The sequence below is a fragment of the Carettochelys insculpta genome, chromosome 31 (assembly GCF_033958435.1).
Source record: "Carettochelys insculpta isolate YL-2023 chromosome 31, ASM3395843v1, whole genome shotgun sequence".
NCBI classification, from domain to species: domain Eukaryota; kingdom Metazoa; phylum Chordata; order Testudines; family Carettochelyidae; genus Carettochelys; species Carettochelys insculpta.
The window spans coordinates 2,661,038-2,674,814 of NC_134167.1; the positions used below are offsets into that span (position 1 = coordinate 2,661,038).

Consider the following 13,777-nt stretch of genomic DNA (forward strand, 5'->3'; position numbering starts at 1 on the left):
AAAAATACAAGCTGGAAAATTTTACTTGCTTGTGAAAGGTAAATGTGCTTCTGCACTAAAAGCATTAATGACTAGATTCTGAAAACAGCTGAGCAGACTCAAAGCCAACTAAGCGCCTTTTAGCCATCCAAAGGGGGCTCAAGTTTTACTACAGTATCTGACCACTGGGTTACAATGGGAGCTGGTGGGTTGTGCATGCTTAATCTGGTTCTGATTGTATTTACATGCCTGCACAGCCTCTTACTGATTCAAGGACAAACTTTTGCTCTAAGCAAAAACCTACAAGAGTAGTCAGCTTATATAACCAATTCTTAGGTATTGAGTAAGCACTAAACTATTGGAACAGCTTGGCTAGTTGTCAGCAGAAGTCATGTGGTGGTTCCTGCTGAGATGTCACTTTGGGAAAGCAATTGTCTGTTCTGAAATCACTAAATCCTCCATTTTAATCTTTTTTCCAATTTTCAATCCATTAATCTGAAAGGGGATGGGATGACTGAATGGGCTATTAAACGAGTAGGTATCTTACTACTTGAATGCAAAATAGAGTGAATGAAAGTAAGCAGCTAGATAAAACTTCAGATTTCTGCAGCTACAGTTGAGGTTATCCCTTCACTAAAAGCATCAACATATTTGGTCTGCAAGGCCTTTTGCCTCTAAAGTAAAGATTGCTGCTTAAAGGCAACCATGCTACATTTGCCATGCTCATGAGCATGCCAATGCTGGTGAAAGCCATGCTAGTATGAGCAGGATCCCATGAGCCTTGTCTGACTTAATCAGAGGTGGGACCCAGCTGATGAGAGAAATGGGAAGGTCTAAGCCTCTGGCCATGGCACAAGGAATGTGTTGTATACTGAGCCCAGTTTGATCCCTCCCCAACAGCAGAACAGCCACTTGTCTTGGTGCATACATCCACCGGGGAAGACTCCAATCTGGAAGATTGTCTGGGAGGAGCAACTGCTTGTGGGGAGACAAGAAGTCCCTGCTGGGGCATTCCACCATTCAGAAGCCCCTAAGGTCATGAGTATTTGCTGGATAGGTTGAGAATGCTGTTGGGTTCCAAGGGAAGCAGGGCCATTACCACCACTGCAGAGATGGCTGCAAGAGCATGGAAGGTGGGTGTGGTACCACTGGTGCTGAGGCTTATCCTGGAGGCAGGGAGTCCTCAGGGCCTGCTTCGGTGGTATCTCCCTCACTAGCCAAGTACTCTTTAGGATGGCCTCCAGGCTTCCAGTAATGAGCAGGCAGCTTGATGACTTGTCCAACAAGCCTCAGGAAAGTGCTGGTCTGCTGGCCCATGTTAATGGGAAGCTGGTGATGTGCTGCCCGATGCTTCCTTACTGCGAATCGGACCAGGAAGGAAACCTCTAGCCCAAAAACCTTGACTGAAACAAGCAGCAAAAAGGTCAGTGTTGGTGGGACTGATCACAAGTGGTGCCTTGAACAATCTTGGGAGCACTATGGAGGTCTTTGGGACACTGGGAACTGACCCTCGTGATTGGTAGGAGGCCTTGGAACTCACCCATTCTCTGGCCCTCCCATGAGTGCTGCCTCCTGAACCCAGGATTGGGGAGAATAGACAGCACACAGCCTTTCCATCATACAATGCACAAAAGCTGAGCACTGGCAGGATGGCAACAGGACTAGGGCCTGAGTCTGCTGGGAAGGCAATAACTGCAACAGGTCCAATGTGGGCTTGCCCCAGGCTGAACCTCTGCCTGGGCTGGTTTGTCTGGTACTGGCAGAGTCAAAATGTCCTGTGTAGACTGCTCTTCCCCAGGGCAGAGGCCTTCATGGCTCTTTAGCATCCCTGGAGTGGCATGGGTGTGGCTTGGCCACTATACCTGAGCCAGCCCCCGGTTCCCTGAGGGGCTTGAGCTGCACAAGACCACTCTGCTCTCCTTGCATCTTCCCCTTGTGGGCGGTCAGGAGCATCCCTGTACCAGAGATAGCAAGGGGGAAGGTGGTGGCCCAATGAGGGCACTGATACAATGCCCCACACTGAGGCTGAAGTGCTTGGTCCTGAGTTGAACCTGGTCTCAGCTGCCATGGCCAGCACTACCTCCATTAGGAGTGCCATGAGGCAAATTCCTCTTGAGTCCAAAGGTTAAATGACTTAAAATGTGGTGCTTATTGCTAATGTGCCACTCATACAAACACCACTGGCAACCAAGAGGCATAGGGCGTTTGCATTCTAAATGAGGCTTAAAGCCTGGGAACTGGAGCATGTCCCATCTGGGACACTAACTGAACCTGCTAAGTAACATCTACAGGAAGGTACTGTCCATGCAGCAAGAGAATAGCTGTCTGACAGTGGCAACTGAGGGTGGGCATGGGGCCCATTAACTGTTGCACAAAGCACTGTTTGCATCTCAGCAACTTACCCAGGATGTACCTTCTGCTTCAAATAACTATGAGCTGTTGTCAAGAAAATGAAGATTTTCTGTGGGGAACCTGTGACAGGTTCTTAGAAAAAAGACAATTACCTTTTTGGTTCCTGGTGATGAGTCAGCTGCAGTTAATGGCCACTCCAGGGTGTTAGTTACGTGTTTTGCTTTGAGTACATGCTAGCGAATTTAAGAAGAAAATTGCAGTCCATGTAAGAATTAAATTGTCACCTGCTGGGAAAGCATCTGTAATAGGCTGGTTGGGAAGGTATATAAAAAGCAAGATGATGGGCACAACATGCATGATTCTTTCCAAAGAAGCAGATAGAATTATTCATTCAGCAGCTTTTCTCATCAAGCAGGTAATGTACTTGAACGGAGCATGTATTTGCATGCTGTGTTTCTCCAGATCCTTGACTGGAAAGACTGCAGGGCACTTCTCAGGGACTGAGGTATTGGAACAGAAATGGATGAAACTGAACAGATCAGATGCAGCTGGATAAGGGCATGCATCACGACTTGAGAGGGGTTGAAATTTTGCAACTGGCCCTTCTCTATAGTGGGCTAACCTAAAATTCTAGAGGTGCACATATCCAGACTTGTTAGAAATGAGCTCAAACTGCTGTTTTTCAATTGTAATTCTAGCAGCTGCATCTGGTCAGAATTTAAGACACATTCCAGAAATACAAATGCTGTGATTTTTGTAGTAACAATTGAGTCACAACCTCACTGTGCTAAACTGATTGAATAGTCTTAGGAGGGGGATGGAATTTGTGACCAAAGGATTCTCAACAGCTTTTAAGTAGAGATGCTGTTGGCTTTTTATAGAGTATCCACCAGACCCTGTACTATTTGTGCACTTATGTTTTTGCTTTCCAGTAGAATGGAGAAGACGAGGAAGCTCTTTGTGAGTCTGCTCCTGTTTAGTCTCTCTGTGGAGACTTGCTTGGCTCAACACTGGTCTTACGGCCTTCAACCAGGAGGAAAGCGGGAAGCTGAAAATCTGGTAGAATCATTCCAAGAGGTAGGCTCTTAATTTTAAAGAGACCTTTATTCATTGTGCCTTATCCCATACTCCCTCTGGCCCTCCGGGGGATGCAGGCAGAATAGCAGTCTAACAAACTAGAGGTACATCTACACTAAGTAATGACCCACAGATTCCCCATCAGCTGACTCAGGCTTTGGGGTTCTTAAACTGTAGATACACCAGCTCAGCTGTTAACATTGCAGTGTTACACCCTGAAGCACCAGCCAGCTCATGCAGGCCAGCTGTGGGTAACTAATTGCAGTGTGGATGTTGTTAAAATGACACAGGATAATCATAATCTTCCAGTTTTTTTGGTAAAAGTGATTTTTGCCTCAGTGGAAAAGGCCAGCCTGACAGCTCTAGAACCTCATCTCTAAGAGCAGAAGAGACACCATCTGTGGCCACTTCGCTCAACCAAACAGTGAAGTGTGATTAATTGAAAATCTAAGCAACTTATGTTCAACTGGAAGAGAACACATCTAGGAACAAGGAGGAAATATAACTTCCAGTTTCAGTCACTGGGACCTCTCTGCTATATTGTCAGCTACAGTTCCAGTCAGTCACCTTGTTATGGCAACATTTTCTCCTCATAAGCTCAGTAGAACAAGGAAGGACTGCCCTGTGCTAATTAATCACCATGTAATGACTCATTAGGTGCTGACCAATAACCAGCAGAAAGCTTCAGTTCTATTCCTCACTTTCAACCTTGCTGATTGATCCATACTTGCATGACCATTTGTGTGAAAGTACTGTGGAAAAGCAGTGACACAGGTTCTGAGCAGGGGGAGGGAGAATGGTCCATCAGTCCATGCTAGCATCACAGCATGGTCCTCTTTCCATGACACTTGTAACCTTTTTCCCAATCAGATTGCTAGTGAACTGGAAAAAATGGGTGAGCTGCAGCGTTTTGAATGCACTGGCCCCCATCAGCGGTCCATGCTTGGTGGTCTGAAGGGTGCTCTGGTAAGTCAAGTTTTGCTGTATTGCTCGGGAAGTGCAAAGAACCACTGGCTTTTGGAGAGTTTGTGCTTAGAATTGATGGTTCTACCACTGCACCATATAACACTGAGCCTGCTTGAGAGCTATGTGTGGTGGGAGGGGAAGCACTGAAACCTGTCTGAGAGCCCATCAGAGGGCCCCAGACCCCTGGTAGAGAACCAATAGTATGTCATACTCTGGAGCCAGTGGGCCACCACATTGCAGACCATAGCAATTGTGCTGTTTGACTATGAACTGGCTGATCCCTTGCTGCTACTCCTTTCCAAGATGCTGAAAATACATTCGGTCCTTGTCCTAGTTAACACTTCCTACAAACAACTCTTCCAGTTGCTATGGAGATGTTATGCAACCAACCCGTGGAAGACAAGGGGATCTAAACAAGAGCAAAGGGGAAGGAATCTGCCTGGATCAGGGACACTTCCAGGGAGGTTGCTTAGAGGAAGCATATAAAGACTAAAGGGTAGGGTAGTCTGTTCAACCCTTGACTTTGCTTGAGGCTGCCAATTAATTACATTGATACTGGAATTTATCTGCTAGGTCCTACACTTGCCTTTGGTGTTAACTGCTACATATCCGCTTCTCCTGTAGTGTGGGACAGGCATTCTCAATCTGATGGAAGGAAAGGCCTGGGGTGGGATTTTCAACAGGAATTAGGTGTTCAGACTCCACTGCAAATCCCACTCAGCATCTGTATACCTTTAAATATCTGGGCCTTAGTGTCTCTAATGACATTTTCCTGTGTCACAGGGGAGATGAAGATAAATACCTTGAAGATGCTTGCATCCCACACTGACAGGAGCCATATAAAGTACTGACCCAGCACAGCTTGTAGGAAAGACCATAAATTTCCCTAGACTAGAACAGCAGTATCTCAGACTACAAGTAGTATAGATGGAGCAAGGTAGATCAGTACCTGAATGGCAAACTTGATAGTACAGGAAGTGGTGCTGGCATCTTAGCAGATGTGACTGTACTGTGAGACAGCAGAGCATGGACAGGTAGTTTTAGCTCTGGTATTCTGGTCACAGGTGACATTTGAATATGGACACTTGCACTTGAAATACTAATGTTTACCTTCCTTCACTACTTGTCCTAAAGCCATGGTGGTTCATGGTTTAAAAGTTGATGTGCTGCACTGCTGAAATGGCTGCATTTCAGGGGTAGGTAAACTGGTCTATGTAGGACTAGGAAGAAAGCAATTATTATAAACATTAAGTTGTTGTGGATTGTTAATCAGCTATATAGAGGGGCAGCCAAGACATGAGGTTAGTTCAGATTGATGTAGTCCTCGCCCTCTTCCTAGTGGAGACTCTCCATACAGAATGGTTTGGAACTTTAAGGACAGGTGAAATCCAAAAACATTAATTTTTCCTTTTTTTTAATCAATGTATGTTACAGGCAAGTCTGATGGAAGGAGAACTAGGGCGAAAGAAGCTTTGACTTCATGAAGGCAAATGGAACACAGGTCCCCTTACTGTAACATTTCAAAGCAAGGATTGAGCTAAGGTCTGACCTTTGTCTAGATGATTGTCCTATGCATAAATGTTCTAATAAAACACCATATTGAAATGTTGGCAATTTTGAGGGTAGCAGAGTAGTTCTTGGATAAGGTAAATGACTGTTTGGGGCAATGGACTGCATTTCAAGAAACTGGCTTTGTTTGCCATTCAGCCCCTGAGAAGTGACTATTCATGTATACAAATGGTATCTAGTAAAATGAGGCTGTAATTTGGGCTGGGTCTCTGGATAGATAAGTTTACCTCCTATTACATCACAGTTTAACTTACACATAGTTTTCCACCTGTGGATGACATTTAGGGTCTCTTTTGCTGTTTTACTCAAACTACATTTATTTAAATATTTACAAACTTTACAACCATAAACAGTTCTCAATATCTGTACAATGTACATCTTCCTTTACAGTCTCAGTAAATAAGATGCTATTTAGGAAGAAGGGCAGAATCCCTTTCTTCAGAACCAGTTTAAAAGCTGTACACATGGGTGATTAAGCTGCAGAGGGATATGAAGCTACTTGTAGCCCTTAAGTGTTAAGAACTTAAATCATCAAATCAAGTACCCTCCAAAGAATCAAACAGTCAAGTTAGTAAGGAAGCCATGCTGTAATGTCAAAGTAAGTTTGTGTGATTCAAAAACACATTTCCAACCCATAGTATTAAAGGGTCATACCATGATTATCAATTAACACACAGGCTCTGTCTACAGTAGCCCCAAACTTCAAAATAGCCACACAAATGGCTATTTTGAAGTTTACTAACCAAGTGCTGAAATGCACATTGTGCTTATCTGCATGCAGGCAGCTGCAGCACTTGGAAATTGACACACCTTGCAGCTCATCATAATGGGGCTTCTTTCTGAAAGGACCCTGCCTACTTCAAAGTCCCCTTATTCCCATCAGCTGATGGGAATAAGGGGACTTGGAAGTAAGCAGGGTCCTTTCAGAAAGGAGCCCCATTATGATGAGCTGCAAGGTGTGTCAATTTCCAAGTGCTGCAGCTGCCTGCATGCTAATAAGCACTGAATGTGCATTTCAGCACTTGATTAGTAAACTTTGAAATGGCCCTTCTGAAGTCCAGGGCTAGTGTAGACATGGCCACAGCAGGCTAAATCAGGCCAATATTGTCTATATATGTTAACAAGGTACAGTATTCAGATGCTCCATGGTGGAGTTTTCAGAAGCATGCAGTGCTAGCCAAATTCAGTTCTCACAGTATGTTCCATAGCATGAAATGAGCATAGACAGTACTGTTGTGCCTCTTAAGCACCTTTAAGATAGTGTAGGAGTATGTCTGTCTGTGCTAAACCTTTTCCGAACAAGGCAGCATCTTGAGTTCTATTGCTAAAAATTGGTGACAAATTTCCACCCCCAATGTAGGGGGAGTGACTTTGGTGCTAGCAGAGCACTCCTGTGGTCCAAGTAGGTTTCATTTGCTGCAGTGATACTTTGTTGGTCAGGGTCAAAGGAGGTTAAACACTGAACCACAAAACTTTTGTCTAACCAAAGAGCACTCCTCTCCCCATTTAGTTATTCCACCTCTGCAAGAGGTGGTGACTGGCAGCAAGAGAAGTTACTATATCAGAGGGTTTTCATACCCCTCAGGTAAGTTGTGATGGTGAAGTGTGTAGGGTAGTCCTGGCCTGACTGGTGCCAACAGGGGGGCATGCTTTTGAAAGTCACTCTCTTACTGCCTTGAGGTATTTTCAGGAATCTGAGGTTCTCTCTCAGCAATTGCATAGTTTGGGCCACAGCTGTTGCTGGAAAGGAAAACTGACTATATGACAAAGCAGCTTTTAACAAACAGCTGGAATTGAAAAGGAAACAAGCAGAATTCAGGAATGTTTTCATCACCAAAAAAATTAAAATTAAATATTTCCATTTACAGTTAAAATAAATACAGACAGTCTAACACACTTTACTGGGGGAAGTTCTAAACTTTCCTCCTTGTGTTTAATCAGTGTAAGTTGCAGTTCTTGATAAGCCCTACTGCCTTGTCTGCCACAGCAGCTTCCAGGACCACTTTCACTTGTCAACCTCTTTTTTTTAACTTAATGAGCAACAAAGGGAAAGCTGCCCCTGGCTAAGAACCTGGAACACTTTAAATCAAATTTATCATGGCTTTACAAATTTAAATTAAAAGCCCCCAAAAGGCAAGCATCAACCAAATTTCTCAGTGGGAAGAACAGGTATAGACTAACAGATTAAAAAACCAAAATGAACCAATGCAATTATCTAATATGACCTCTATAATGCAAGCTACAGCTCTTCCCCAGAATAGTTCAGTTTGACCTACAACAGAGCTTTCAGAAAAACATCCAGTTGTGATACACACAGTAGTGACTCAAAACCTAACACAATGTATAGTGTCAGGTTTTATCAGTTAGGATCAGCACAGAATTAAGCTGATTACTGACTGCATCCCAGTGGGGCTTGGTTTCAAAAATTCTAAATATTCAAAGAATTTAGAAGCCTACCTCCCATTTTCAAAATGAATTTAGGTGCTTAAGTCCCATTTACTTCCAATGAAATTTAGGTTTCTAAGGGTCAGATTTTCAAAGCTATTTAGGAGCCTAATAATGGAGAGGTGTTGAGTGGGAGTTTAATAGGTGCCAGGGTACTTAACTGCTGTTTTTAATATTTAGTTACTTTCAGAAATCAAACTGAAGAACCTCTTTCTCTTTTGAAAATGGGAACTAGGCTCCTAAATCTGATTCTTGAAAATTTTGTCCCTTGTCTTCAGAGACAATCTGATTTATACCAGCTGAGAATTTGACCACTGCCCTCTAATCAATACTATGCCTCCAAGGAAGCAAACCTCCACTCATGAGCATGATTTCCACACAATGAAGACAAAGAAAAGGAGTATGAGAGGCAGATAGACAAATAAAATCTCCCCCAGCTTTTAGCCCCACCCCAACAGGGAGAGTTTAAAGATGAAGGTATAATACACAATACCTCTCAAAACCTCCTTCTATGACAGCTGCTCCATCCCACTCCTGTAGAAATAAGGCTTCAGCCAGACAAATAAGCCAGCAAGAAGAGAAGCCTGAATTCTGCAGCCAAGGCAAACTGTAAGGAAGTTGTCAGGCAAGTTGAGGCCAAGGAGCAGCCTGTTTAAAGAGCTGTACCCATAACAAAGGCCAAGGCTCATAATGTGGCTCATATCAGCCACAGCTTAAACAGAAAAAAGTCTGGGGCTTCTTGAAGTTCAGGGTCAGAGTGCTTCTCCAAGCTCTGTTCTGATCCCTAGCTCTCTCCTCTAGGTGCCAAGTTAGCTGCTTGCTGTCTCAGGTGTTAGTACTGATGTAACACAAGAGAGGGGATAATTACATTGCCAGCAGCTGGGTGGTCCCTGGATAGCACCAGCATTAACTCCTTATGTACCAGGTACATTGTCCATCAATCCTCTCTATAATGAGCCTGAAAAAGGGGAAACAACAGGCATTTAAAAACAGGTGGCAATGCAAGGATGTCTCCAGAGACAGGCCCAAAAGAGCAGCTTTTGATCCAAAGATCAGAGGGGTTTGGACAGGAGGTTTTGAGTTTGGTTCATTCTAGAGTTAAGGCTGCCAAGTTCTTTCCCAATTTCAGGTTCAGTCAAATCTGGGCTCTTTGATCAGGCCCATTTCTCCCTTTATGTACAGTTGACAAGGATAAAATATACACCAGCAAGCAAAGGCTAATGGAACAGAACAAAATACAGAGAAAGAAAACAAGGGAGCAACCAGACAGGACTGCAACATCCCTGCTTTGCTCTCTTACTCACAGTGGAAAAAGCTGCTCCCTATACTTCTTGCAAACATTCATGCTTTCCACCTGATACGAAGAGCAAGAGGAAAATTTCCATTGTACCCATTTTGTGCCTGGAATATTCTCTGTTTTGCAAGGAAACTAAGTATGTGGCAGATACAGACTGATTGGGGTAGGATTGGAAAATGACTGAATTAAGACTAGGAGAATTATGCAGACAGATCATTCACTTGTCTCAGATGCTACAGTCCTCAGACAAAACTCCCACTGAAGTTAGTAGGAGTTTTGCATAAGGACTTCAGAATTGCATGCATCTGGGATGGCAGGAAAAGAGTGGGTACAAAAAAAAAGAAAACCCTGAGGTTTTCAAGTCAAGTAATGTCTATGTCTAAGAAAGCAATGTGGAGCTGACAACCTCCATGAAGCCCTGGGGATGCTGGGGGAAGTAGAACACAGTCAATATTTTGGAAAGGTTTTCAAGGCCTTCTCTGAGAAGGCAGCTGCCCTGCTGACAGTTGTGTGTGCACCAGGGCAAACACAGCTGTAGGCATATGTGATGTGACTGTGGTGTGACTTCTAAAATGTCTCCAACTTCTTTTGTGATGTGAATCTGATCTGACCCTTTAATGAATACCATCTGTTCCTGGAGCCCTAGGACCAGTTCAACAGCTTCTGCAGTACAGACTAGCCCTTTTGGGGCAAGGGTCCCAGCTTTCTAGTAACACTGCCTCCATTTTAAAGCTCACAGCGTTCCCCATAGGACTTAGCATCTTAAGGTGTGCAAGGAAAATCTGATGGTTGGCAATGCAAATTTATATACAGTTCAGGTGGTTTGTTTTGGAATGATCTGGGGGCACGGGATCACAGGTCTTTGGGCTGGAAAGACATAGGGTGTCAGGAAAAGAAAAGCAGACCCTTTTGCTCAAGGCATGACAGGTTACACAGAGGGAATCCTTATTGCAATCCCTGCTCTGATGAGACGACACTTGATTTTCTTGCTTTAGGAGGCGGAGGGGGAGGTTTCACTTCGCGTCTGCTGGGCAGTGGTGGGGCAATCTGGAGAAGATAAAAACCAAGAGGTGTGCAAAGTAGTTCTTGGGCAAGCAGCAGACATCTAGATGCACTTCATGCTGTTTATTTCAGGATCAAACCCTCTTATTCCACCCCAGATGGAACTAGTGAGCATCAGACAATGGAACATGTCTGGGAATCAGTACATTTGGTTTCTGCCTCACTTGCAGTTTGAGCTGCAGCAGGTCTGTGTGCCAGTTTTCCCCTCTGTAAAATGGGGACAGTTCTTTCCAGCAGTGCTGGAGCTCTTAAATGCCACCTGTCCTGATGGGGGCACTCCACTGAGGGCAGGTCTGCACTACAGGGAAGGTTGAATTATGGGACACAATTCCAGCTATGTTAATTAAATAGCTGAAGCTGATATACTTCAACTCAGGCTTCCGCACCATCTCCACTAAGAGAGGTCAACAGGAGCAAACTTCCCTTACTCCTAACAAGGGGCAGGAGTACCTGTGCTGATGCATTCAGCCTGTAAGTTCAGTTTAGCATGTCCCTACTAGGTGTGCTAAATTGAGTTCTGGAAGATAAACTGCAGCTGAGTTGCTCTTCCCTGCAGTGAAGACATCCCCCGAGTAACACCACGGGCCCAATTTGCCACTGAACTGCAACTTGTGCAGTCATTTACACAGGTGCAGCCAGGGCCAAGTGGATGTGAGATACCACCTCTGGCCTCTGAGACTACTTCTACACTATGAGTTGGGGGTACAAACCCCCTGCTTGTGCGCACACATTCCCGCTTGGGTGAGCATAAACAGCAACATACCCACCGCAGCATAGGCAGCCATGGCAAAGGCATGGCTGGACCATGCCAAATGCAACCTCCCTTCACAGATACACCACCCCTGCAACCAGTGGGTCACATTTAGCATGGCTCAGTTGTGCCTGCATTGAGCTAGTGTGAGTGTTTTCTCAAGACCCTGGGAAGCACAGGCCGGCTTCTAGCAAAGACACAGCTGAAAAAACCCCCTTCAGTTTTTCTAAAATAAAGAACAAGGGTATCAAAAACTCAGTATATTAAAATACACTTTCTCTGCAGCTTTGATTGAATAGGCTAGTTGCTTTGCATTATTCTATAGCTGCTGTGTTCCACTCCACAGGAGGCTGCATTTCAGTGAGGTTGAAAGGATCTTCAGAACATAGTTTGGATATTGACATGTTTAGCTTGTAAAACACTTTCAGATGCTTTCCAAAAAAAAGCATTACAGGTTGGAGCTCTCTCGTCTGGCACACTTAGGTCCAGCAACATCCATGGTCTGGCACGATTTACTTATCACAGGTGTAGCCAAGCTTCCTGCAGTCCCATAAAGCCTGTTTAAAGCCACCTGTCCTGGATTTCACTGCTCTGTGCTGTTATTTAACTCCAGTTTACCCCTAAATATCTTCTGGGAGCCCTGTATGCAGTGGCAGTGTTGGTAATGCTGCCAGACAATATTGACCTCTGTGGTTCAGCAAATTCTCTAGTTTGGCACCGGTCAGGTCCTGTGAGTGCTGGACAAGAGAGGTTCAGCCTGTACAGTGGAAGACATTCAGGGTAATGTGATGATGCCATAGTCAGATGATGACTTTGTGAAAATCAGAAACCTAGCTTGGCCAGTCATTTTGATACTGGGGCCCTTGTTTTCAGAAAGCGAGAAGCACTCACTCTTGGAAAAATCGGGCTACTCCTGTCTTAAAGCTGGGCATCCAGAAATCATTAGTCACTTCTGAAATTCTTGGCCTCACAATATTTCCTGATTCTTCCCTTCCTCTCTAACTCCCCCTGTCCCCACCCACTGCAGTAGTGGATTATACTGTGATATTTACATCCTGACTACAGTTATTAAACTCCCAGGTCCTCCTGTTAGTTTGTGTTTTCAATACCACTTGGGAAGGCGTACTTTGCCAAGGCAAGTAAAACATGTTCTTTTCAGCTGAAGAAAGGGCCTGGCTGGACTGTCTTCCCATTAAGTGGAAAATGTCTTGTTCTCTTGCGGTTTCAGGAAGCAAAGCAGTAAACTGAACAGACAAGTTTCAATGAGCACCACCCTAAAAGCAACTGGGAAAATTCCACTGGTGCTGCTTTCTCAGCAGCCAGCTTCCAGAAAGTGTCAGTTCCAATTTCCCTACCTCCGCCGAGTTCCTTGAGTGACTATTCTCATAGGGTTTGCTCTTGGGTGGAGGTGGAGGTGGGGTGCTCTGGAAGTTAGCAGCTGCCAATCCATCAGCCTGCAATGAGGGAAAGCCTAGAAACAAAGAAAAAACATGTCAGGCAAAGGAGATTGAAATGAGGGTGGGATGGGGAAGGGAAATGCACTGATCACATGTGATTTTTAAAGGAAAAACATTCCTATGTTTTGTTTTGTTTTAATTTACTTACCACCCCCCATCATTCTAGCAGATGAACCTGAACAGATGTGTCAGAGTCAAATCCCAGTTGCAGTTCCCCTAATTTCAAAAGATCCAGAGGATTTCTGTGTTCATGATGTGAATCTTAATCCATGTGAACAGAAAATTGAATCCATTATCCCATCTGAAATGTTCAGAGGGGTTTTCCTTCTGCTCAGGCTTTTACCTCAGCATTCACTTTGATGTTAACTCTTACTGATGAGGTAAAGGAGTATCCAAACTTCTAAAAACTTTCTGAAGAAACTGTCCCGCTACTAATTACAATTCAAATGATCCAGTTCCTCTACTTCAACAAAGGTTTTGGGGTTCTTTCACTGATTTTGTGTAGCTCAACAAACTAGCTCTTGTTGTGTATTTCTGAAAACAGCGTCCAAGTTCTCTCATGAATTCCACCCTAACTGAAAGACCCTACATGCTTCTATACTTCAATCTCACACCATATAAAATGCTTCAGGATCTAATTCTAGTATTTTATGATTCTATGCTAGAGACAATGGATCCAGTTTGAAGACGCCAATGAAAAACTGCACTGGCATTTCACTCAGCAGCTTAACTAATAATATCAGATCCCACCGTTCACTGAAGAAAACCTGGATTTACAAAATGAGGCCCAGGAGGTTAGAAATATCTATTTGTGCAAGAAGA

General features: G+C 44.2%; 2 protein-coding genes across 4 annotated transcripts in view; one reads left to right on the top strand and one right to left on the bottom strand.

The window, feature by feature from the left end:
- Positions 1-41: 41 nt before the first annotated feature.
- Positions 42-13,749, top strand: GNRH1 (gonadotropin releasing hormone 1). 3 transcript variants are annotated; one of them, XM_074981608.1, is made up of 4 exons: positions 42-1,402; positions 3,267-3,408; positions 4,279-4,374; positions 5,809-6,738. In XM_074981608.1, exons 2-4 carry the CDS (start codon positions 3,268-3,270, stop codon positions 5,848-5,850), a joined length of 279 nt encoding a protein of 92 aa, XP_074837709.1. In that variant the 5' UTR covers positions 42-1,402; position 3,267; the 3' UTR covers positions 5,851-6,738. The 3 variants fall into 3 exon arrangements, 2 of the variants coding, with proteins under 2 accessions (XP_074837709.1, XP_074837708.1); XR_012642930.1 differs by lacking the exon at positions 42-1,402 and adding an exon at positions 13,621-13,749 and having other exon boundaries at positions 1,450-3,408; positions 5,809-5,916; XM_074981607.1 differs by lacking the exon at positions 42-1,402 and having other exon boundaries at positions 1,450-3,408.
- DOCK5 (dedicator of cytokinesis 5) overlaps positions 6,896-13,777 on the bottom strand; it is a 131,866-nt gene continuing 124,984 nt past the window's right edge. Inside the window, exons 51-52 of the mRNA XM_074981598.1 lie at positions 12,854-12,969; positions 6,896-10,732 (exon numbers count right to left, since the gene is read on the bottom strand). Coding sequence (XP_074837699.1) covers positions 10,631-10,732; positions 12,854-12,969 — 218 coding nt within the window. The 3' untranslated portion in view covers positions 6,896-10,630. The remainder of the gene's footprint in view (positions 10,733-12,853; positions 12,970-13,777) is intronic.